The 22,396-nt window shown below is 38.6% G+C and overlaps 1 protein-coding gene across 1 annotated transcript in view; it reads left to right on the forward strand.

Moving 5' to 3' along the window:
- The window catches only part of FRMPD4 (FERM and PDZ domain containing 4), a 301,877-nt gene that overhangs the window by 183,637 nt on the left and 95,844 nt on the right, over positions 1-22,396 (forward strand). The window contains 3 exon segments of the mRNA XM_066176819.1: positions 5,110-5,226; positions 13,697-13,723; positions 13,725-13,778. Coding sequence (XP_066032916.1) covers positions 5,110-5,226; positions 13,697-13,723; positions 13,725-13,778 — 198 coding nt within the window.

Below are 22,396 nucleotides of genomic sequence, written 5' to 3' on the forward strand. Positions count from 1 at the left end.
GCAAGACTCGAAATTCAGAAGTTTTTTCTCCATATGGTAATGTAAAGGGAGCCAGTGTATTGACACCATTACTCCATTTGCAGTGCTGAGTTGCTTCTGTTACGTGGTTGGCCTTGTGTGAGTCACTGATGCCCCTGCAGACAGTGCTTTCAGGAAAAAATAATTCCTGTATATGAGGAAGTACCATGAGAAACATCAAGACGTTGAAGAAAATTATTCCAGGACATTGAATATCTAAATGCTGAACACGGCATTGTAATGTAAATCCCCATAATAAATGTTCTGTAACTTCAGCCATCCACCACAGTTGCAGCAGTTCAAGGGATTGCTATAAGAGAAGATTAAAACATAATCCTTCCACTATTTTAATCCAACTGAGGAAATCCAAGGTAGATGCTTAAAAAGTTACTAATACCTAAAGAGAAAGTATACATAGAATATTAATATTTCAAGTTTTTTATGTTTAGGAAAATCATAGGGCTCCATATGGTTCCACATAGAATGTTTTGAAACAATTAGGAAGATTTTTGACAGAAACTTTGGATAATTTCAGTTTTTGATAGTCTGTGCACTAACAGATATTAACTAAAAGCAACACTGGGGGAAAATAAGGCAGAGGTAAAAAAAGCTAAGGTGGTTTTTTTTTGTAGTTGTGTGGAGGGGGAGTTTTCAAGGGGAGCTGCTTTGATGGGAACATTTTGGAAGACATGCCCCAACCGGGTACTGAGTGTTATGCCCCATAAAACATGAAATACGCTAAATACAATTGGGATATTCTATTTAACTGAGTGCTTTCTGTCTTGTCTTTGCCTAAGAACTATCTGAGAAATGCAGGTTTTGTTCTGCCATTCATTTTTGCTGCCATGTGACCATCTGTGAGGCCATGAAGTAAGTAGAGATGAATCTGAAAAAAAATAGCTGCTAATTTTAAGGTGAACCAGTTTACTTTCATTGGCACAGGAGCAACTGTGATGTGAAGCAGGAGATGCTGGGAGAATGGGAATACTGCTTTTGTGTCAGTGCCAGTTTATGCTGTTTTAAAATTACAGAGAGAGCTTAATTTCCACTAGTTCAGTGAGAATGCTACATTTATATAAAAATTTACAGGCTTGAGCTATAGAGGTGGCACAGTTAAAAATTCTGTCAAGATTTCTGTAGGAAAGATCTATTGAGAGAAATCTCCATTTGCTGGTTAAAAAAACAGGTTTTGGACAATATTACATACTTATTGGCAGATTCTGTAGATACTATTTTTTTTTTAAATTGAATTTTTCAACCTGTTTAAACTTTGTTTTTTCTGCTTTTGAAAGAAGAAATGGTGTTGCTTTCTGCATTCATCATTAATGTAATCTGAACTGCTCTGGACATTGGGCTTTAATAGTATGCTTTAAAAATTCAAACTGTTCTAGTTTTGATCTTTAAAAAAGTGGATAATACTGCAGATTTGTCCTTCTTGTCAAAGCATGGTTTTTATGCTGAGTATGTTCTGCGTATCACATAAAGAACATATCACTAATACAGTGCAGGAGAATTTACATATGATCTCATGTCTCAGGTAATTCCTCAAGCACAAGGCAGAAAAAAGACTGACCTGAAGATGTTTGCTGTGGCAGAGCTATTGCATTATCAATCAGAATGTCCCTCCACAGGACATATTTATTCCTTACAGACCACTTCAGTACTCATCACTTTGGTGATATAATGAACTGATTGTTTAATGTGAATCATGAGAGATAATGTGAATAATGAGAGATCAGGTTTTATATTTCTGCGGCAAGAATGTCAAAAGCAGGTTGAGGGGATATTTTAGCTAATCTGCCTTGTTTTCAGACCTCTGCTGGCATGATGCTGGCCGAGCTTTCACAGTGAAGTTTGACACCTAAGAACTGTGCTCCAAAAGGCTCTCCAGCAGCCAGTCCCGTTTCTGTGAGGAAGCAGGGAGGGTGATGAAGAGCAGGCAGTGAGTAACAGCAGTGCCACTGCTGCCTCTGCAGCCAGGCTTGCTGAAATTGAAGGTGCATTTTCTTTGTCTTTTTGATCTTTGTAAGTGTGCAAGTCTTCCATAAACCTAGGCAGTCTTGGTGTGCTCCTCCTTTGCCTGTGCAGGAAGGAAATGGCAAATGGTGATCAATGAGCTGGGGGATTTATCCAAGATCCCCAGCATGGAGGAAGAATTTGGACTGGGATCTCCAAGGGCCTGATGGTCTCCCTCATCACTAAGGCATCTTCCTGACTTCAAGACTACCAAAATGGCTTTGTTCTTCCCCAAAGTGAAATGCCTGACTTGCTTATCATTTCTGGCATTTATCTCCTCTTCGCTATCTTTTGCCCTTCATAGTGGCCACTGAGCAGAATTCTTGCAGACAAGCAGAATTATATTCAACAAGTGAAGTGTAGAAAAAAATGCAGTTCACTTGCTCCTTTTTCCAGACTGTACAGGCAGCTGGTAATCCTAGTCTCCTCTGAGTGTAAAGACCTTGCTTTATTGTTACGGCCTGAGTGTTTATTATTGAATTGCACAATAGCTTTAGGAAAAATTATGTCTTTTTTCCCTGTGGATCCACTGTGAATTTGCATACATCTAATGCAGGTGCATCCAGTGTCTTAAGTGCTAACTTGTATCCTACTGATTATAAGAAAATCTGGAGGAGCAGATCACATGTAGACATATTTATATTAAGTAGGACAGTTACTACCCATCATATATGATATGGTTCTGACACCATTAATATTTTAGGGGCTCAAAGAAAGCTTTCAAGGGAATTAGATGTACCTTAAAATCCACCAATGCTATAACTCATTCGGAGATGAGCCTTTAATTTGAATGCAGAGAGTTATGATATTGATCATCACTGTCCTATGCTCCTGCAAATTATCTGATAGTTTGATGTACTTGGGAATTTAAATGTCACTGTATCCATTTAACAGATGGTGAAACTATAGCACAGGGTTTGTGAAACACATCTAATTAAAATGAAAACTGTTAAATGGATGGGTATCCATTTATACAGTCTTGATAAAAAAAGGTTACATTCTAGTGTATTCAGTTAACTGCAGTGGTTAGGATTCCAAATACTCTAAAGTGTTATTTGAAGTCTGTAGATTTAGTTAAGCTGACATTCTAACATTGTAGAATGGCTCCTGTCTCAAAGAAGGGACCCTTTCTTTGTCTCTCAAGCATATGGAGAAAAAGGAGTGTTTATGCTCAGCTTAACAAGAAACTGCACGAGAGTGTTGAAAGTATTTTGGATTTGTTCCTTGTATGACAGTTTTCTAATCAATTCCTTGTATCATAAACGGACTAGTTGTATTTATCTGAGGTAGTGTAGCATATCTGACATTTATATGTATGATTAGCCTTGAAGAACTGTAATTTTTTTAAGAGATGTAGCATTTTCAATATTAGACTTAAGCTGTGCCTCATGGCAAATAGCAGTCTTTGAAAATGCTAACAGAAATGTTTTTCTACTCCTTGAAGACAGACTACTTAATGTAATTGGTAAACCAAATGATACCTAGCATTCCATTGTAGTGCTCTACTTTACATGTAAATTATATTTTTAAGCACCATATTTTTTTCTCGGTTGTGATTAATCCTTGAAATGAAGGGGGAGGGTGAAGCAGCTAGTTTGTTTTTAATGATACATTCCTCCTTTGGGAAAGATTAACTATGCACAACTTCATTGAATTTAGCAATTTACAATCAGTTGTTGAGCTGTCCGTGGAGACCAATTCTGTTCCTTCAGGAGAGTTTGTCAGGTTACATTGTGCTCTGTTTCTCTAAAGAAAAAAAGTTCTTATGTCTCTATCTGTGACACGAGGTAGTAAATTCCTTGTTACGATTTGAACCTAAATAAATCTAGCACATAAAAGTAAGCTGTAATATATTTGATAGGTGGAGGAAGGACAGAAATGGGGAAGACAGCTAATTCAAACCATGCTCTTATTTTGTGTGACTTTAGTTTTCATGTCAAAATTTCAGATTGTGTTCAGTGTTGGGTGCTCCTTCCTATTTGCCTGTCTGTCTCATGCTCTTAGCTGGCCTTTAGCTTTGTTGATTGCCCTGCCTCCTCTTCCTACTCTTTCCCTTTTTCAGATTGTACATAGGTATTAATGGCTTGACTAATTTTGCTAAAAGACTTGTTTGTTGTCTTCTGAACCTCTTAAGTCCCATAGGAGAAAGTGGGAATGTGCAGTAATATCTAGCTTAGTCCCTGCAAGTGACAGGAAAAGCATGTGTGCAAACGTTGGGGATTCCTGTGGGAAACTATGATGGTTCCTTGCTAGCTGAATCTCTCTCTCTTTTTTTTTTTATTTATTTATTTATTTTTTTTTTTAACGGAGTCAGTAGAAAGCACTTCACAAAATATTTCAGAGTAATGGGGAAACACTGTCACTTGGGAGTGCTGCTGGGCCCTTCTTTGGGAGTGGGAATACCAGCAGGGAGTGCTGGAGCAGTGGGATATGGCAGTGAGTGGGCTCAGAGATGCTGCAGCCTTTTAAAAGTTACTTGGTGGGAGAGATTAATGGATAATGATCAAGTGCAACAAGATTCACATATTCAGTCAATTTAGCATGTTATGCAGCAGTGTCATGGCCTTCCTTCATTCCAGCACAAGAAACAAAAAGTGGTTTCCTAACAGAGAGAAAGTCGATGCTCCTTCTCGTGCCAGGTGTTGCAGGAGAGGTGTGTGATCTGCAGTGATGTAGTAGGTGGTTTGATTTGATGGAAATTTTTCCCTAAAACTGTGCTGAGAGCTGGCATTTGTTGAGCAATGAATGGTGATGAATGAAAATGCTTCCCGTTACTTTTATTAAAAACTACTGAAAATTAGCACTGTGTATGTGGGACTGATGGAGAATGACAAATTCACAAACCAAAAGTTTGAACTCAGACTGTTAGAAATGACAGTGTATCTTTCTACTGACTGAATGAATATCATAAATGTAAATAGATCTGCTAACCTCTGTTCCCTTGCCTGGGTTTTGATTCCGTATTTCACAACTATGAAAGTACTTGGATGCCAAGTGAATCATGCGAAGTACAAGAGAGAAATAACTTTTTTTTCCCCCCCTGTCTTTTCCCCTCCACATTTTCCAAAATTGCAGCCACAGGAATAAGTCTTCAGGCTGGCCTCACCCTTCAGGGACCTGGAGCTTGAACCAGGGGACACCTTATGGATGGGAGATGACGGCAAACAGAGATGGAAGAGATTACTTCATCAGGTAAGTGGGCAGTGTGAGCTGTGCAGTGTGGGGCACAGCACTGCAGCCCTGCTCTTAGCTGTATTGCCTTGGAATCTTAATTCCTGCTTCAGCCTGAAATGGTTAATGTTCACTGGTTTGATTTATGGCACAGGGATAGCTCAGACTGTGCTTTCTGCACTTTGCTTTGGTACTTGGTTACTTCATTTGCTCAAGAGAATGTTGATAATATAAGGACCTGTAATTCTTTGAGAATTACAAGATCATTAACAAAAGATAAATAAGAAATAAAAATGCCACGTTTAAAGAATGAGGCAGAAGGTCAGTTCTGACTGAGACTTCCAACTCTCCTCTGTCTCTGCCATGCCGGTGCCTTAGAATTTAGCTTTTATGTTTTTCAGATCCTGTACTGCTTTAGTGTATAACTCTAAAACTCCACAGCCTGTCAGCTACTGTTCTCCCATTTTATTCAGACAGAACAATTCCTCTCTAGGCCTGAAACTCAAGAACTCAAGGACACCTTATTGTCTCAGGCCCCGAGAGATGTAAACAACACCGAAATAAGCAAACTTGGAGCAAATAATTCCATTACCTGAGACTGTAGTTGGAGGATTAATCCCTGATATGTAAATGAACCAAGCTTTTAGCTGTGAAAAACACGTGACCATCATCCATCTTGGGTGAAGCCCCTCGGAGGCTTTTGACTGCCCAAGGTGTACCCATTGAAGGCCTTTAATAAATACCTGCTTTTATTCTCTTAATTTTGTCCAGCCTCTGTTTTAGGTAACCACTCCAAGGCATCAGTGTGAGGTCTTTTGGTTTGTCTAGTACATTCATAATACTGGTAATAAGAAAGTGTATGTTTGGATCCTGTATAGTAAATATACTAATTCTTAGTTTTCCCATTGTTTTTAGCTCTGGTTTAAAAAATAAATCTCAATGTGTATGAAATAATAGTAAACATAATTGGCTTTTCTTTTCCCATTGTAAACTGTGCATAATTATTTTTTTAAATCACTGAGTTGCCTTGGATAAAATACATTTTTCTGTTCTAGCAAATGTACTCTTAGATGGCTTTGGAACTTCTTCACCGAAAGGGGTGATGGTAGTAGGTTAGCAGAATCATTGGCTGCTTGACATTTGTTGCTTTAGCTTACATTTCATTTTTAAGGTTAGCATTTTGATTCTGTTCTTGTGATGTTTTGGGTTTTTAAAATTATTATTTAATTTTTGTCTTTATCACCCTATTTAGAAACTTGCAGGTACTTGAAAAAGTAATGGATGAGAATTAGAATTCTTTTAACACAGAGTAGAAGGATCAAACATATTTTTAATTTCTTTTAAAAGTGTTTCATTCTCTCAAGATCCTTCAACTGCAAAAAAAGAATTGTAAAGCATAAGACTGAAGATCCCTGTTACTGTGATTTGCTTCCCTAGCCCTTTTACTAATGGGGTCTGCCTTGGCTTCCTAGGAGGCATTTGCTTTTGAAGCCAAAGCAAGATTTGCAGCAGCCTGGTGACCTGAAGGCTTTCAAGATTTAGAGCAATTTCAGACTTGTCCAAATTGGAACAAATTTTCTGGGTTAATGAGGCCTCAGAAGCTGACTTTGAAATGCTGTTTTCTTGCTTCAACAAGTATTTGTCATGCTTTGGATGTCTGAAAGATGGACAATGTGAAGCTGAAAGCCAGGCACAATATAACTGTATTAGCATAGGGTTTCTGCCCGATTTAATTAGGCTTGTCAAGAAGTATAAGTGAGCCTCCAAAGTACTGTGCAGATGTGAGACTGTTTCTGTTACTCGAGTTAGTGAAGATACCTGCACGTCTCATTCTTATTTTCTGCAGACTGCTGGTATGCTCTCATCTGTGTGAATGAGATTCATTTGAAGGATTAATATCCTGATTCTGAGGACAGGCACTACATTTGATTGCTTCTCTTTTCTGACTGGTCACATAATGGGATACTGCACTTGTGTAGCTGTCAACAGCTGTGGCTTACAAAATACAGTGCCTTGGTGGTACTCATTGATTTTGGAATTCGGGGGAATGTTTACTAATCATCTGTAGCTAATGATTATTTTGTTGGGGTTTTTTTTGGGTTTTGGTTTTTTTTTTTTGGAGGGGGGTTTGGGAGTTTTTTTGGAATGACTTTTAGTGCCTTAAAGTGCCACATCACTCTCTTAAATTGAGAAAACTGAATCTAGGAAAAATAAAACCAAGCATAACAGGAAGTGCCAAATTATGCCTTAAGTAATATTAGGCCTGTGATTGTTTTGTTTTTGGGGTGGTTATTTGGGGTTTTTTTCTCATGCTTTTACAAAGTGCTTGTTTTTCATTCTCTTTTGGGCTCTGGTCTTTCTTCCATTTTTCTCTGTGTGTGGATAGCAGACTACATGGAGAAAAATAGTCTGCTCTGAGAGGTAAAGAGCATGAGGCCTCTGTAGAAATTGATCTATAGAAGCCTTTGATGTTTTATGCCAGACTTTCCAACCCACCAGAATCTCTGAGCAGTTTCAGGTGCAAGTTGAACACTGCTATATACCTACACATTGTGTGGTTTATAGTACATATTCCTATAGCACATATTCATATAGTATCAAACATTTTAAAGCAACAGCATTGGGTGTAGCATGTGCACAGATGTGCTTCCAGAGTAGTAATGCATCTTACATGAAATGACACTCCCCAGGAATGTATTAAAAGCCAGTACTTTTGGAAACAGAATAAAATCAGGAAACCATTTGGAACCATGTGCTGCTGCACTGAGTCCATCCACCATTACTAGGGAACATCAGCCCAGGTGGCTACTACAATGTGACTGGGTAGTTCCATTACATATATCTTGGTTTTAGAAGAATGACCAGAGACTAAATAGAACCAGTGACTTGCCAGCAATTCCTTTGTGGAGGTGTACATAGTATCTGTCCTTACAGTGACTGTTATTTGGCAGAGAAGTTCTCTCTAGCTTTCAAAATAACTGTTTTTGCAAATACTACATGAGACTATATAAATAAAAACAGAATTTAATTTTCTTCCTTTCATTTTCACACCTGGATTTTAGGAATGACATGGTGAGATGATTGTTGACAGTTATGCAAATAAAGACAGGAGAGAGATCAGTGAGATAGCATTTTTTATTGTCTCTAAGGCTTTTTATAGCCATGCAGATTAACAAATTGCATCATGCTGAAGGAGAAAAAGCGATTCAAATACTTTGCTTGGTTTTGATTAAAGATACATGAACCAGGTATCATCACAATGAAATGTGTGCATGAGTTCTGTACAAGGAAGTCACATAATTCATAACAACATTAACTGTTTTTTAATTAAATAATTTACTTTGTGCCATATGTACATATCCATTCAACTGCAAGCAGACATATTGTAATTTTGAAATTGTGGGGGGAATAGAGAATCCAGGAGAATCTTTTGGTGAAATAAATGTAATTATATAGTGTTGGTGCAAATGCTTTAAGGCATGAATGGGAAGAGATGTTTATTCTTTCTGCTGAAGCAAATTTGATTTCTTTCAAGTCTCTGAAAGCCCTTATGACATGAGCTAATCAGGGGAAGCTTCGATCACCAGGCAGTGCTTTTGTGAAAGTGTGAGAAGAATCTCTTATCAAAATATTTTCAGATGTTGCTATCAATTCATTATCTCTTCTGTACAGATGGCACAACCAGGGTCATTTGGAAAACCTCTAAAATATTTTTTCTTAACTTTAGGCCATGGTAAATTAAAGTTTCAGAGCTTCACCCATTCCCTTTTAACTTGCCCCTTTTACTTGAAATAGCAGTATGAGATAAGTAATACATTTCAGTATGGGAGGATGGCAAGCATCTAATATTCTCCCAGCATGTTTCTGTAATCCAAAGGCTGTGTTAAGATGGACTTTTAATATGAAATAATTTGAATATGGTATATTTAACCACTTTAAAGTTCTAAATGTTTTATTTGTGTCTATTATAAATACTGTGTCTCATATGATTATGAGAAATTTTGTAATGTTAATTTCAATAAAAGCATGACAGTTATTTAAAATACTTTTGTGTAAATATAGTATTCCAGAGGGATAGTATGTGGAGCAGAAGGTTTCTGGCTGATTTTGTGTACAAAAGGTTTAGCCGCACGGCAATTTTAGGTCCCTATTTTTTCCACTGCTGTGATCTTACTGATTTTTGGACCTTTACATTTTTGTCCTTTCCCTTGTGGAAATCTTGCTGCTTGTTAGATCTGGAGGGAAGTTGATTGAGGGAAATAAACAGGCAAAAGCTGATAAAAAGTCAATCTTATGGAGAAAGCAATACATTTTATGTCAGTTTTGCTCTAAGCCATTCCTTTGCATGGTCTGATGAAGCTGCAGAATAGTTTAACATGGAAGAATCCTCTGAAGGTCAGCCTGTCCAGCATCCTGCTCAGACCTTGGCTAACACCAGGCGATGAGTAGCATTGCTGTCACACTAGAATATCTGACTGGTTTGAGAATAGGGTTGCAACAGAGTTGTATTGTCTTAAGCTGCCCTGCAACTGCACTTTAAGGTGCAAGTTAAAGCAATGTTCACTGCCTTCAAAAGTCATATCTTTTTGATTCCTATTGCTGTTTAATTTCTAAGGAATGAGATACTTTGGCATCATTGTTCTGGTTTCTGTCATTCAAATAAAGACCAGGGAATGTGAAATAAAATTAGCTGAAAGAAAGTGTAGTCCTTCTCATGTGTACTTAAAGTAACACTGGTTCCACTAAGGTGTAGTTAGTTATTAGATTCTCCAGATAGAGAGGTCTGTTAGGTCAGCTTATTGCCATATCCTTGCTTGCAAGAGGTGCTGTTGGTTGTATTTACTTTATTTTGCTTTATTATTTTTATTGGTTGTGTTTACTAATTCTTGGTATTGCCTGAGAGAGGATGATGGGGTCTGTCTGTGTTTCCACTTTGGTTTGCTCTATATTTGACTTCAAGGATCTTGACCATCTGTACTTTGTGCATATTATGTTGCTTCTGTGCTCCAGTCTGGAACAAACTGAGCAAACAGTTGGGATCCCAGGCAAGAAATTTAAGGAAGCGCACCCAGAGATCAAAGCCTGCAGCATTATTACTGCTTAGCTTGAAGCCACGGGTCAGTCTCCAGTGTGCACAGCAGAACTGGGAGAGTAATACTTGTCAAAAGTCTTTCTGAATTTTATTTGTGTTAATATGATGTGGTTGCTAGAGCAGTTGAAATGACTAAGTGACCCACCTAGCGGATGAGGGAAACTCTGAGGATGTGGGCTACTTGGACTTCAGCAAAGTTTTTGATATTGTCTCCCATGGCATTCTTATGGAAAAGCTGGCAGCCCACGTCTTGGACAGGTGCTCTGTTGACTGGATTAAAAACTGGCTGGATGGGTGAGCCCAGAGAAGAGTAGTAAATGGTATCACATCCAGTTGGAGGCCAGTCACTAGTGGTGTTCCTCAGAGCTCAGTAGTGGAGCCAGTCCTGTTTAATATCTTTATTGAAGATCGGGATGAGGGGATCAAGGACACCCTCAGTAAGTTCACGGATGACACTAAGTGGGGCGGGAGTGTTGATCTGCTGGAAGGTTGGAATACTCTGCAGACGGGTCTGGACAGGCTGGATCAATGGAGGGAGGCCAGTGGTGTGAGGTTCTCTTGAAGAATACACTCAGTGCAGGTAGCTTGGTGTGCAGCTGTAGTGTGAGCTGCAGGTCAAGCTCTGTGTGGTGGGAGCTGGCACTACAGGCAAGAGGCCATGAACTGCCAACCTTTGCATAACAAAGGGCTCAGGGACCTGTGGCCCAGCCAGGTGACCGGACACTCAGAGACACAGCAGGAGCTAAGGATCCCAGACTTCCCTGTGCTTAGACTGTAAGGATAGAAAAGCCCAGGTTTCCTTTTTTCAGAGTCCATTCTCGGAGGTATCCAGCTCAAGCTGTTATTTTGTTATTGCCCCATGATTAAATTATTCTCAGCATTGAGACCTGTGAGACTCTGCTATGAGAAACTTGGGGTCGAGCTGGTAAGGAAACCGGGTCTGACTATGAGTGTGGGGTGTGTAGCTGTGAAGCAGCCTTGGTCCCAGCTTAAGTGGTGTGAATGTGACACAATGATTCCTAGATGGTCAGACAGGGATAGTTGAACAAATCCAAGTTGCCGGCTCCTGCACTTCACAACACTCCGTGCAGTACTACAGGCTTAGAGAGAGTGGTTGAAAAGCAGGCCAGTGGAAAAGGACTTGAGGGTGTTAGTTGACAGTAGGCTGAACATGAGCTGGTGTGTGCCCAGGTGGCCAAGAAGGCCAACATCATCCTGGATAGCATCAAAAATAGTGTGACCAACAGGACCAGGGAAGTGATTGTCCCCCTGTACTGGGCACTGGGGAGGCCACATCTCAAATCCTGTGTTCAGTTCTGGGCTCCTCACTTCAAAAAAGACATTGAGGTGCTGGAGTGTGTGCAGAGATGGGCAACAGAGCTGGTGAAGGGTCTAGAGAGTTGAATCATAGGAGGAGCTGCTGAGGGTGTTTAGCCTGGAGAAAAGGAGACTGCGGGGAGATATTACTGCCCTCCTCAACTACCTGAGGAAAAATTATAGCAAGATGAGGGTTGGCCTCTTCTCCCAAGCAACTAGTGACAGAACGAGGGGACATAACCTCAATTTGCACTAGGGGAGGTTCAGGTTGGACATCGGGAAGAATTTCTTTATGGAAGGGGTTGTTAAACATCGCCTAGGTGGACTCACCATCCCTGAAGGTGTTCAAGAAATGATTCGACGTGGAACTTAGTGCTATGGTCTAGTTGACAAGGTGTTATTTGGTCAAAGGTTGGACTTGAAGATCTTTTCCAACCTAAATGATTCTGTGTCACATCATATTTTGGTATCCAGAATGTCTTGTTTTTTACTAGTGCTTTTGTATTAAGTATCAAAAAATTATTTTAGACTTCTTCCAGATGTATCTGGCAAGCTTAATTCTTTTCTCTAATCTATTTTTTCCTGCGTATATCATCTCCATGATTTTTGGCTTGTGAAATCATTACATTTAGGTTGTCCTTGTTTGGCTTAGTAGCTGTGCTATTCCTGAAACATGAAATTCTTAAATGTCAGCTTTTGCCCTGTACAGAAAATAGAGGTAACCTGTTTGTGTTCTTTGATAACTAGTATAGCTCACAACATCCTAAATTCTCAAAGCATACATGGTACAATGGTTATTTGCAATAAAACAATGTAATGATATCCTTCCATACTCAAATACTTACTTAAATTTTCTTTAGTAGTCTTCATCTTATTCTTTTAGTGCCTGCTGTGCTTAGAAGAGGAAATCTGTTGTGTTTTCTGAAAGCTCACCTCTGTGCCTGTTACATGCATCCTGTCTGGCCTGCGTTCTCCTGCTTGTACACCCAGTTCTCATAGCTGGCCAGCAATCTGGAATGATACAACACAATCATTGATTATATTAATGGCCTATCAATCAAGCATCCTGCTTATTAAGGACCCGTAATTTATACCAGATGCAAAACTAAGGCTCACAGCCTGCTAAGCAGTTTACTTCAAAATAAACAAGCACAGAAGATGATCAGACCATTCAGCAATTTTTAAAACGTTAGTATTTTCTTTTGTTATGTTTAGCCTACCCCAGCCTTTTTGTACATGTGTTCTGTAGGAGTATGCCCTGTTGCAAGGTTCTGAAAACCAACAGTGGGTATAAGTAAAATATAGTGAAAGCCTTGATTGTTGTTACTGTGTTGTTCATCTTCCCGGGTTTTGAAAAGGCTGTTGTTATTTTACCTTAAAACTACCATAGTACATAAGGCCATTATGAAAGTTTGAAGTCACAGGAGCTGCCTTCTGCCCTGTAGGTATGATGTTGTATAGCACTTTATTGAGCACATTGCATTCTTTCATCTCTAAGTACAGAAACAATGTCACGGGGGATTTATGTGATATTCACAAAAATCTGAGCAGCACAGCTGCTGCTGCTTTGTTCATGAGGGCACTCATCATTTGTGCAGGGCACCTTTCCTTCAGGTGAGGGCTGTGAGTGGAGCCAGCCTGTGAGCTGGTTCAGTGCCTCAAGCCAGGGGCTGGCTGCCATGCACCTCTTCAGGCATCTCTGCTCCCAGGTGAGATGCCAAGGGGAAAAAAGGCAGTGGAATCACACTCTCTGGCCCACTTATTCCCGAGTCCCTAAAAGGGACATCCAATGAGATTGAATGGCAGGCAGTTTAACAATGATAAAAATAGTACAACCTATATAATTAGCAAATAGAACTCTCAGCTACAGGTTACAGTAAAGCCTAAAATGCTTCATAGTATTCAAATGTACATTTGCAAAGTACATTTGTAATAGGAGTTTCACTATTAAATTACATGGGATTAAAAAAATTAGAGCAGATATAAAATCTTGTGTTTCAGACAAGCGGGTGAGTCAGCTGCTGACTGCCTAGGGCTAGGACGAAACTTCCTGTATTAATCAGGTTATTCTATAATTACAAGGTTTCTTGCACCTTCCTCTGAAGCGGGTACTGAGTGCTGTCAGAGAAAGAATACTGGAACAGGCGGACAACAGGTCTGATTGGTATGGCAATTCTTGATTTTTTCTATCTCTTTTATGTTGTTTTTTAAATTCCCTTGTGACTAATATGGACGGTTGATATGAATAGTGTGCTATTAGAGAAAGAGTGCTACTCTGCTTCTTTCAGACTGCATACAAATTTGCTTTCTGTTGTTAAGGGTTTGACCTAGTCAAGGACAGGATCATATGGTGGAAGGGGGAGTGGGTCTAGAAGAGATGAGCAGCAGCAGGGATGCACAAGTGCAAGTGACTGTTTAAAGCAAACATGAATGATTAGAAAGGAGCAGAAGGAAAATTATATAGCAACCTGTTTATGTCAGTGGTTTGCCTAGAGACTACTCGGATATGGTGAAAAAGAAAGTATTGCTAAATCAGCTCAACCTCCTGAAAAGAGAGGATGATTTAACAATTGTCTTTCCTTCACAAAGAGATGTTGCTTTAGCCATAAATATGGCAGTTGTAAATATGACAGACAAAGTGATGTTAATACTGGCTCAGATAAATTGTTGTTTTAATGGAGGGTATGATAGCAAGGAGATGACAGTTTGTGGGGTTGTTTTATTTTAACTCGAGCTAAGAAAAATGGAGAGTTGCATTGTAAGGCAGCTGTACCTAACCTGGTTAGTGTGCTGTAATTCAGGGGCTAGTCCCAGCAGCGTGGCTCCCTCACTCTCTTCTGGCTTGCAGTTTTTGAGTCTCCTCTGCACATACACAGATCCCTTGCTGGCTGAAGCAAGAGTATTTCTCACACTGGAAAGGTGAGGGGGGTTATACAAGAAGGTGTGAATGTGGGTGAGACTCCTCAGAAGAGAAAATCTTTTGCTCAGTCATTTGCCTTGGGTTGCCTGGATGTAATTATGCCTAAGTGGAGTACAGGGAATCATACTGTGGGCCTGTGCTACAGCAAATCCAATGTTTCTGAGCTAGTCCTCTGTGTTTTCTCCAAACACAAACTGGATGGGGACACCATGAAATTCAGAGAAGTATTGCATCCTGAACACTGTTACTCTTGTGTGTTTGAAGGTGGATTAGAAAGGAATAACGCTTCTGGAGCAGAACTTGTATGGAAGAAAAAAAAATTCAGAGTACCGTCACCCAGGATCACGGAGTACATTAACATAGAGGTGCAAAGACTAAATCCTCAGTATTGTTGAGAACACGGTGTTCTAGGTAGCTGTTTTGTATGGAATAACAGCAGCTCATCTGTGAATTGAAGCATGTAAATGCTTTTGTAGAAGCATTGCTTTGGTACACCAAGATACCCTTCCTGGGAGTGTAAAACAAATTAATTCTCGTAAACATTTTGTGTGAGAATGATAGTCCCCACTGGAATCTGTTTTTTGAAGCATCTCTCTTGTAAAACAGTGTGGCCCCTGCAGAACTGAGATTATAAGTGTCAAGTTCTGCAAAACCATGCAAATGGTTAGAAGAATGGTAGTGGTTTGTAAGAAGCTAAGTCTTATCTTGGGTCACATGCTGATATCCCAAATGATGCAAACACAGAGACTCTGCATATGAAATAAAACCAGGCTATGTAAAAATAAAGAAGGGAATACAGCCCTAGAAACACCTAAAAGGTGTTTTCTGCAGCATGTACATGGGGCTTTAGTGGCCATGAGCTTGAAAAATTAAATAAGGCAAAGCTGTCTCATACCTAATGGAACTGAGACCTTTCACAGCAAAGACTAGGTGAAAACTTCCCCTAGAGCTGCAGTTATGACATTGAGAAAAAAATGTGCTGGGGCTGGGTTATAGAGCTAAAAAAAAAAAAATAATAATTATGGGAGTTAGAACACTATATTGCTACTGTTTAAATAGCAGAGTTAAAGTTTACCAGTTCATCATGGTGTAAGTACAGAATTTAAAATGAATTACTTTATATGTTATACCATGGCAGGAAATACCATATTTCCAGCAGACATTCATATACTAAAGAACTGCATGCTGATGTTTATGAAACCAGCACTTAGGAAGTCTAATTCATCCTGTTGGATTAATTTCTCTCATGTTAATATATTTACAGTTTCCTGTAAAAAAAAATCAAGTAAAACCCTCCTGGGAAAGGTTCTTGTCTGGATTGATATTGTAGAACAGGAAGATAATTTGTTTTAGAAAGACAAGATGATACTACCAAAATTTACTGAATTTTAATTCTCATTTAGTTTTTAATTGTCCTTACAATAAAATGCTGCCTAATTATACTCAAAATTCTTAGCTCCCAAATATAATTTTAAGAATCCTTATATTTTGTATGTCATCATAAATGTATAAGATTCAGGTAAAGAAATATTTTAACTGAACTCAAATTAATCTAGTCACTGACAACATTATGACTCACTGCAATATTTTGAAAGCCGTTTATCTGAAGTTCACTGGAATCCTGGACTGTTCCATAGAAGAACTTCAATTTAAAATAAACCAATCAAACTGTGTCGCTGTACAATTAAGTATCTCCATGGTAACAGGGATTAAGCACATAAGGTAAAGACCTGCTGACAGTGCAGAGATTATTTCAAATTTCTGGCTCTTCCAGCAGTAGACAAATGAATTTACATTTTCTGAATCCAACATTGGGAGACATAAAATGAAAGCGATTGAGCTACTTCTGTGGCAACTTGGGACTTCTGACAGTATTTTCTTGACAGGGGAAATAATTAGCTGGAATTACAAGTAGGAACTTAGCAGACAGATACAAATAAGCATTTGCTCATGGGATTTATTTAGAGTTTCATAATTAAAACCTGGATAGGCATATTATTTAGGATACAAATAGCATGGAAAAATCTTGCCATAGTTTAAAAAGCTAATAGGATAATGACACCATTTTTTCTTTTAATTTTTAAGTGATCTTAGGTTCACTTAGGAGAGAAGGTTACTTGCAGCTCTGCTCTCAAGTAATATTTTTAATGAGAAATGCACTTCTAAAGTTATACTGCAGATAGACACGTTGATATTTAGTGAAGACACAGGGTGATGCTTTAATCAATCCTGACATCTTTCTGATTCTCTCTGACTCTATTCCTAGCTTTTTTCATGTGTATTTTTTAAAACTACTGGAAATACACATCTGCTGGCAGGTGTAGTTTTCACCTTTCAGTTATGTGGCTTAGGGTTGGTTTTTCTTTTTACACACTGGCTTTTAGTTTGGTTCCTAGGGACATAGAATGACTTGAAAGGGACGTTAAAGATCATTCAGTTCCAACCCACCTGCACCTGCCATGCACAGGGACACCTGTCATTAGACCATGTTGCTCAGCACTGCATCTAGCCTGGCCTTGAAAACTGCCAGCAATGGGTCATCCAAAACTTCTTTGGGCAACCTCTGTCTTCCAGTGCCTCACCACTCTCAGAGTAAAGAATGTCTTCTTAATAGCTAATCTAAATCTAGCCTCTTTCAAATTAAAATCATCACTCCTTGTCCTGTCATTGAAAGCCCTTGTAAAACGTCTTTCTCCAGCTCTCTCATAGGGCCCCTTAAGGTACTGGAAGGCTGCTCTAACAAAGGTACTGGAGCCTTCTCTTCTCCAGACTGAACAATCACATGTATCCCAGCCTGTCTTGATAGAGAGTTGCCTTTCTGTCAAACTGTGGGAAGTGGACTGCCTCCAATGTGCAAACAATTTATCCTGTAGCTCTTCATCCTGTATCAGGCAGATGTAAACACTGCAGTGCTTCTGCATTCTGAATAGTCTTTCAGTATTTTGAGCTCACAATATGTTGAGATGAAAGGTGTACGCTTCCCACCGCTAGTTCTTACTAGTTTGAAGTTGGTCTTGAAATCATGCTGTTCTCATTCTTGGTGAGAGGATGGACTTACCACCCTCGCATAGCAGATAAGACACTTGAAAACCATTTTATGAGACCAGGTTGTAGATGGACCCACAACTGTACCTCTTCAATTGGAATTAGAATTTACCTACCCTGTCATACATTTTGTTGTCTGCTTTTGATATGGGAGTCTATACAGTCTTGGATGTCTTTGGTTCCCTGTTAATTTCAAGCATAAGCTTAGGTCTTTGTGTGTAAAGAGACAGGATTTTTTAGCTGTGCTCTTATGAAGAGACATTGCTTCAATTGTCCTAGTTGTCTGACACACAACTTTATGTTAGAATGTCCTTACTTGCACGTTGAGATGCAATTTTTTTTTTCCTTTACATCTTGGGATGAAAAATGTATGTTAAAAGTTCATAATAAATGTGGCAGATATGTCTGAAAGTCATCGTAACTGGTACATTCCTAAAGGAAGAGATGAATACCGAGCAGATTTGGTAGGAATGAGTGTAGAGTGTCTGTTTATGGCTGCACTCTTTAACCATTCAGAAAAAGCAGAAGCCCACGTTAAATTTAGTTAGCTCCTAGCATAAACATACAGAAAATGTAGAAGGGAGAAGTACTTAAACAGTGATGAAACTTAAGATAAACCAGAAAATCAGGGATGTATGGAGGCAGTGTCTTAAGAAACAGCTTCAAAGATAAAGAGACAGTTTCTGAGGAGTGCTGTTTTAGATAATGCAGTTCCTGGGCTTGAGCAGGTGTGAACAACAGTTTTTCCTGGGGTCTAAAGAGATACTTCCTATTTCTGTTCCTGCTTATAATCCCTTTTGTGCAGTGTTTTCTTCTTGCTGTCATATTTATTGGTTTTGTTTAATCCAATCAGTGCCTTGAGCTGGACAGAAGAGACCACGAGGGCTTGATACTGGCAGCTCCTAGTAATGATATTTAGAACTTTTGTTGCATGATTCCTGTTGCCAGCATCCAGTGAAGATGCAGTTCCACCCTTTTAACAGTGTCCTATGAAAGTATGAGCTAATGATCTGACTCTGAGAAGGAAACCATAAGAGTATGGCATTGGTGTTGCACACTGACAAGTTGCAACTTTCCAATCAGGAATCTTTTTAGTTAAAATATACATCTAAAAAAATAGGGGTTTCAATGCCTTCAAACACAGCCCAAAATTGGGGCTATGTCTTGGAAAAGATTTGGTTCCTCAGAGTGTCCCACCGTGACTAGCCAGAAGTTTCCAAAAGGCTTTGATCAGTGCCTGGTAGGAGAAGTCCCAACATCAATATATTCAAGCTCCATTTGAGTCAGTCCTGTTAGTTTCCCTGACTAGAATTAATTAACACAAGTTCGAGCTAATGGGCAGATCAGAGAAACAGCTGCTTTCATGGCATGAGCCTTCAGGAACGCTGTTCCTGAAGGAGGAACCCTATCACCTGAACATAATGTGTAATAGATGCACAGCTGGTTTCTCAGCCTTGCCTCTGTGACTTGCATAGGCAATTGAGCCCTGTGCTGAAAGCCTGGGCGTCGTAAGGGAGAGCGACAGCACAGGGCTTCATGTAGAGCTGCTTGGAGGGGGAGGTTTGGTTGGATGCCTTGATTTTTTCCATAAGCTTCTTTTCCAGCAAGTTGTACTCAGAGTGAGGTGGCATATCCCAGACAGCCTTAGAAAGGATGTCATGACTGCCCATGCTCAATATTTGGCAGTGTGAAAAAGTTAGACATGTAGCAGTTAGCTTAGTAGTACCGTTGTTTGACTTTGAGCTCAAATTTTAAAAATTGATCAGCTGAACCTCCAGAGAAATTAGCTAAAAATTTTTGAGGTTTGGTCACTGAAGATGTTCTTTTGTTATTGTTTTGTTGGGATTTTTTAAATTCTGTTTTTGGTTTTGGGTTTGGTTGGTTTTTTTTTTAAAGCATCAGTTTTTGTTGTTGCTGTTGTTGTTTGGTTGTTTTTGTTTTAGGTTTTTTTTTATTTGGTTGGTTTGGTTGTGGTTGTGTTGTTTTTTGGTGGTTGTTTTGTTTTGTTTTGTTTTTCTTTTTTTTATACTATAGGAGCCCAGGAAGTCTACCACATTAAATTGGGATCCTTATGTACTAGGTGGTTACATTTTAATTAGCAGATGCTAGGCAGACATTGACTTTATTCTTATTATGTCTTGCAAAGCTAAAGCATGAAAAGATTAAGTGAATTTTTTAAGGAGGAATTTACTGTCACCCTCTCCTCCCCAAATCTCTGTTAAAGCTTAAGAACTGAATGTGAATTTTTTCATAAATACCATTCAGTGACAAATTAAAAAGGTAAGTGATCCGCATGTTGCCAGACTAAGTATTGTGCCATATTTGAAAGTCATAATGATGTTTTAATGTGATAGAAAAGTGATTTTTTGTCGAGTGTTTGGCTAAATTTTCATAGAATCCAGCACAAATGCTGAATGCTTCTGCTACACAGAAGAGTAAAACTTAAGTGTCTGCACTGTCCAGTCAGTATCTTATTCTCTAATGAGTTTTTAAGTTCCTTGGATTGTCTGCCATTCCTAGGTTATCATAAAGGTTACCATGGACTATCTGAAAATTTATTTGGCTTCTCAAGCAGGTTTTACAACTCAGACTGATTTTTCTGCTCCAACAGCTAAGCTGCTACTGGTACCTGACTTTGCTACTGTAAAATTATTTTGGGATAGCTTTGCAAGACAGCACTTGCAAGTGGTCTATTGGCTGCACTGCATTATAGAAAGGCTACTGCTTTCAATACATCTGAAAAGCATTGTTTTTACTGGGGACCTAAATGTGGATATATATGAGACTAAGGGGGATTCTCAGGGAAGAAAAAACTTGAAGGGAGAGGAGAGAGAGGCAGCAGAAGCCAGTTTCAAGATTCAGCATGATGGCATAGAGTAAGTAGTGTATGAGTATGAGAGACATGTCTGTGTGTATGTACACATACATACATACATCTCCTGCACTTGTACAGTGATTCTTGCTGATACTGAGAATTGTAAAAAGTGTGTTATATATTTAAAGAAGATAGTTTTCTATCATCTGGATTTATAGTCTAGTTTATAAAGTCTCAAATCTTTCAGTGATATGCATGCACCTGAAAACTGGTAGAAGAGAGGCATAATTAGCTGAATAACCACATCTATAAATACATTGCAAAAAAAGCAATAGACATGTAAGGAAAGGTTAAAAGGACTGACCAACATTGAGAACTTCATTAAAAGCAGAAACTAAAGGGCTGTAATGAGGTTTGCAGAAGTGTAGCATGAATTAATTCTTATAGTGTCTCTTTATCCATATAAAAGGAATGGGGGACCTCTGAATTTCACTGGGTTTGTCTGTGTTCTTTACACAAAGACATGATTAAGGATTACTAAAAAAATCTTCCCAGTGATCTAAAAGTAATTGTTCAAATGACTGAGGAGAGGAATCTTGATTTATTAGCTGATTTGCTGAAAGAAATCCAAGTTTCATCATTTGGGTATTTCACTGGAAAATGCTGCTGTAGCGATAGGGAAGTATTTTTTATTGCAGCTAGACATGTTTTGGGGTGGATTTAAACTGTAACAAATGCAGAAACTACTGTTAGAATGGTTTTGGTGAAGGAAAAAATTAGGGGAGACAAGAACACATAGATTTAGCTAATACAGCAAAAGTAACATCGAGAGGGAATAAACACCAGGAAAAGGCAAGAAATGTTTAAAACAAGAAGTAATTTGTGGCAAAAACCCCTAAAGGCACTATACATTCAAATAGCAAGAGATAAAACCCTTAAAGATTAGAGCAATGGAGTCGGTTTCCAAATTTTCAGCCAGAGCACTGCATTGAGTAATCCAAAATGTCTTTACAGTGACTATTAGTAAATATTTAAAGCAGGATATAGGACACAGTTTATATGTTAGACTGTAATACAGCAAGGGATTGGAGATGATGGTAAACCAAATCATTGCCATTCCAGTTTTCCAGTAAGTCAAGTGATACTTTACTTGTTTCTTTAGCATGTTGAACATGAAATCTAAGCAACACATTTGCAACACAGACTTAATGCACTGTATGCCCTTAGAACCTTTTGCAAATATTAATGAAACATGTCTAATTATCTCTGTTAGACAGATTACTCAAGGCAATTTAGATTGCCATATAAGAGTGGAATAAAAATCAGTGGTTTTGGTTACCATATGTGTAATAAAAATACTTAAATGGGATGATATTCAGGGAGATGATATCATTTGACCAGGCTTTTGGAAAACTGGATAAATGCTCTTTTCTAAATGCTGTCACAGAATGATGAATAAGTCTATTTTAAAAAATGCTTTGGTTGAAAGATAGGAGAGGAATTTTTTTTTTTCCTGAAGTGTTTATACATAATATCAGAAAAATGTTTTTCTTTCTCTGGAAAATGGGCATTATCGTCAATCTTATTAAAGGATAAAACATGGAAGTAGTCTTATATAGCAAATTATAAGGACGAGTTAAAGGACTATTTCTTTCTGGAAATTTTGAGTTTTATACTGTTTTCTGATAACAACCAGGATCAGTTATTAATTTCATCAGGATATGCTAGTTGTCCTCTTCTGCCCACCTATCTAAAAAAGCAATTGCTAATATCTGATATAGTTGGTTTTTTTTTTCTTTTGCTCATGTGAACTTCTGCATAATTGTGGTACTTTGTGTGGTATTTTTGAGTGAGCAGACTTTTCCTGCCAATAATATAAATGGTAGTCCTTTAGAAGTGTGCTGGTTCTTCACAGCTCTTCACAGAAACATAACCCAACAATTTGATTTCATTTGGCATGCATATGGTTCAAGTTGCCAAAGCTCCCATAGTTCAGGCAACC

This window comes from Chamaea fasciata, unplaced genomic scaffold (assembly GCF_029207755.1).
Source record: "Chamaea fasciata isolate MVZ Bird 193981 ecotype frontalis unplaced genomic scaffold, bChaFas1.0.hap1 SCAF_2, whole genome shotgun sequence".
Lineage (NCBI taxonomy): Eukaryota > Metazoa > Chordata > Aves > Passeriformes > Sylviidae > Chamaea > Chamaea fasciata.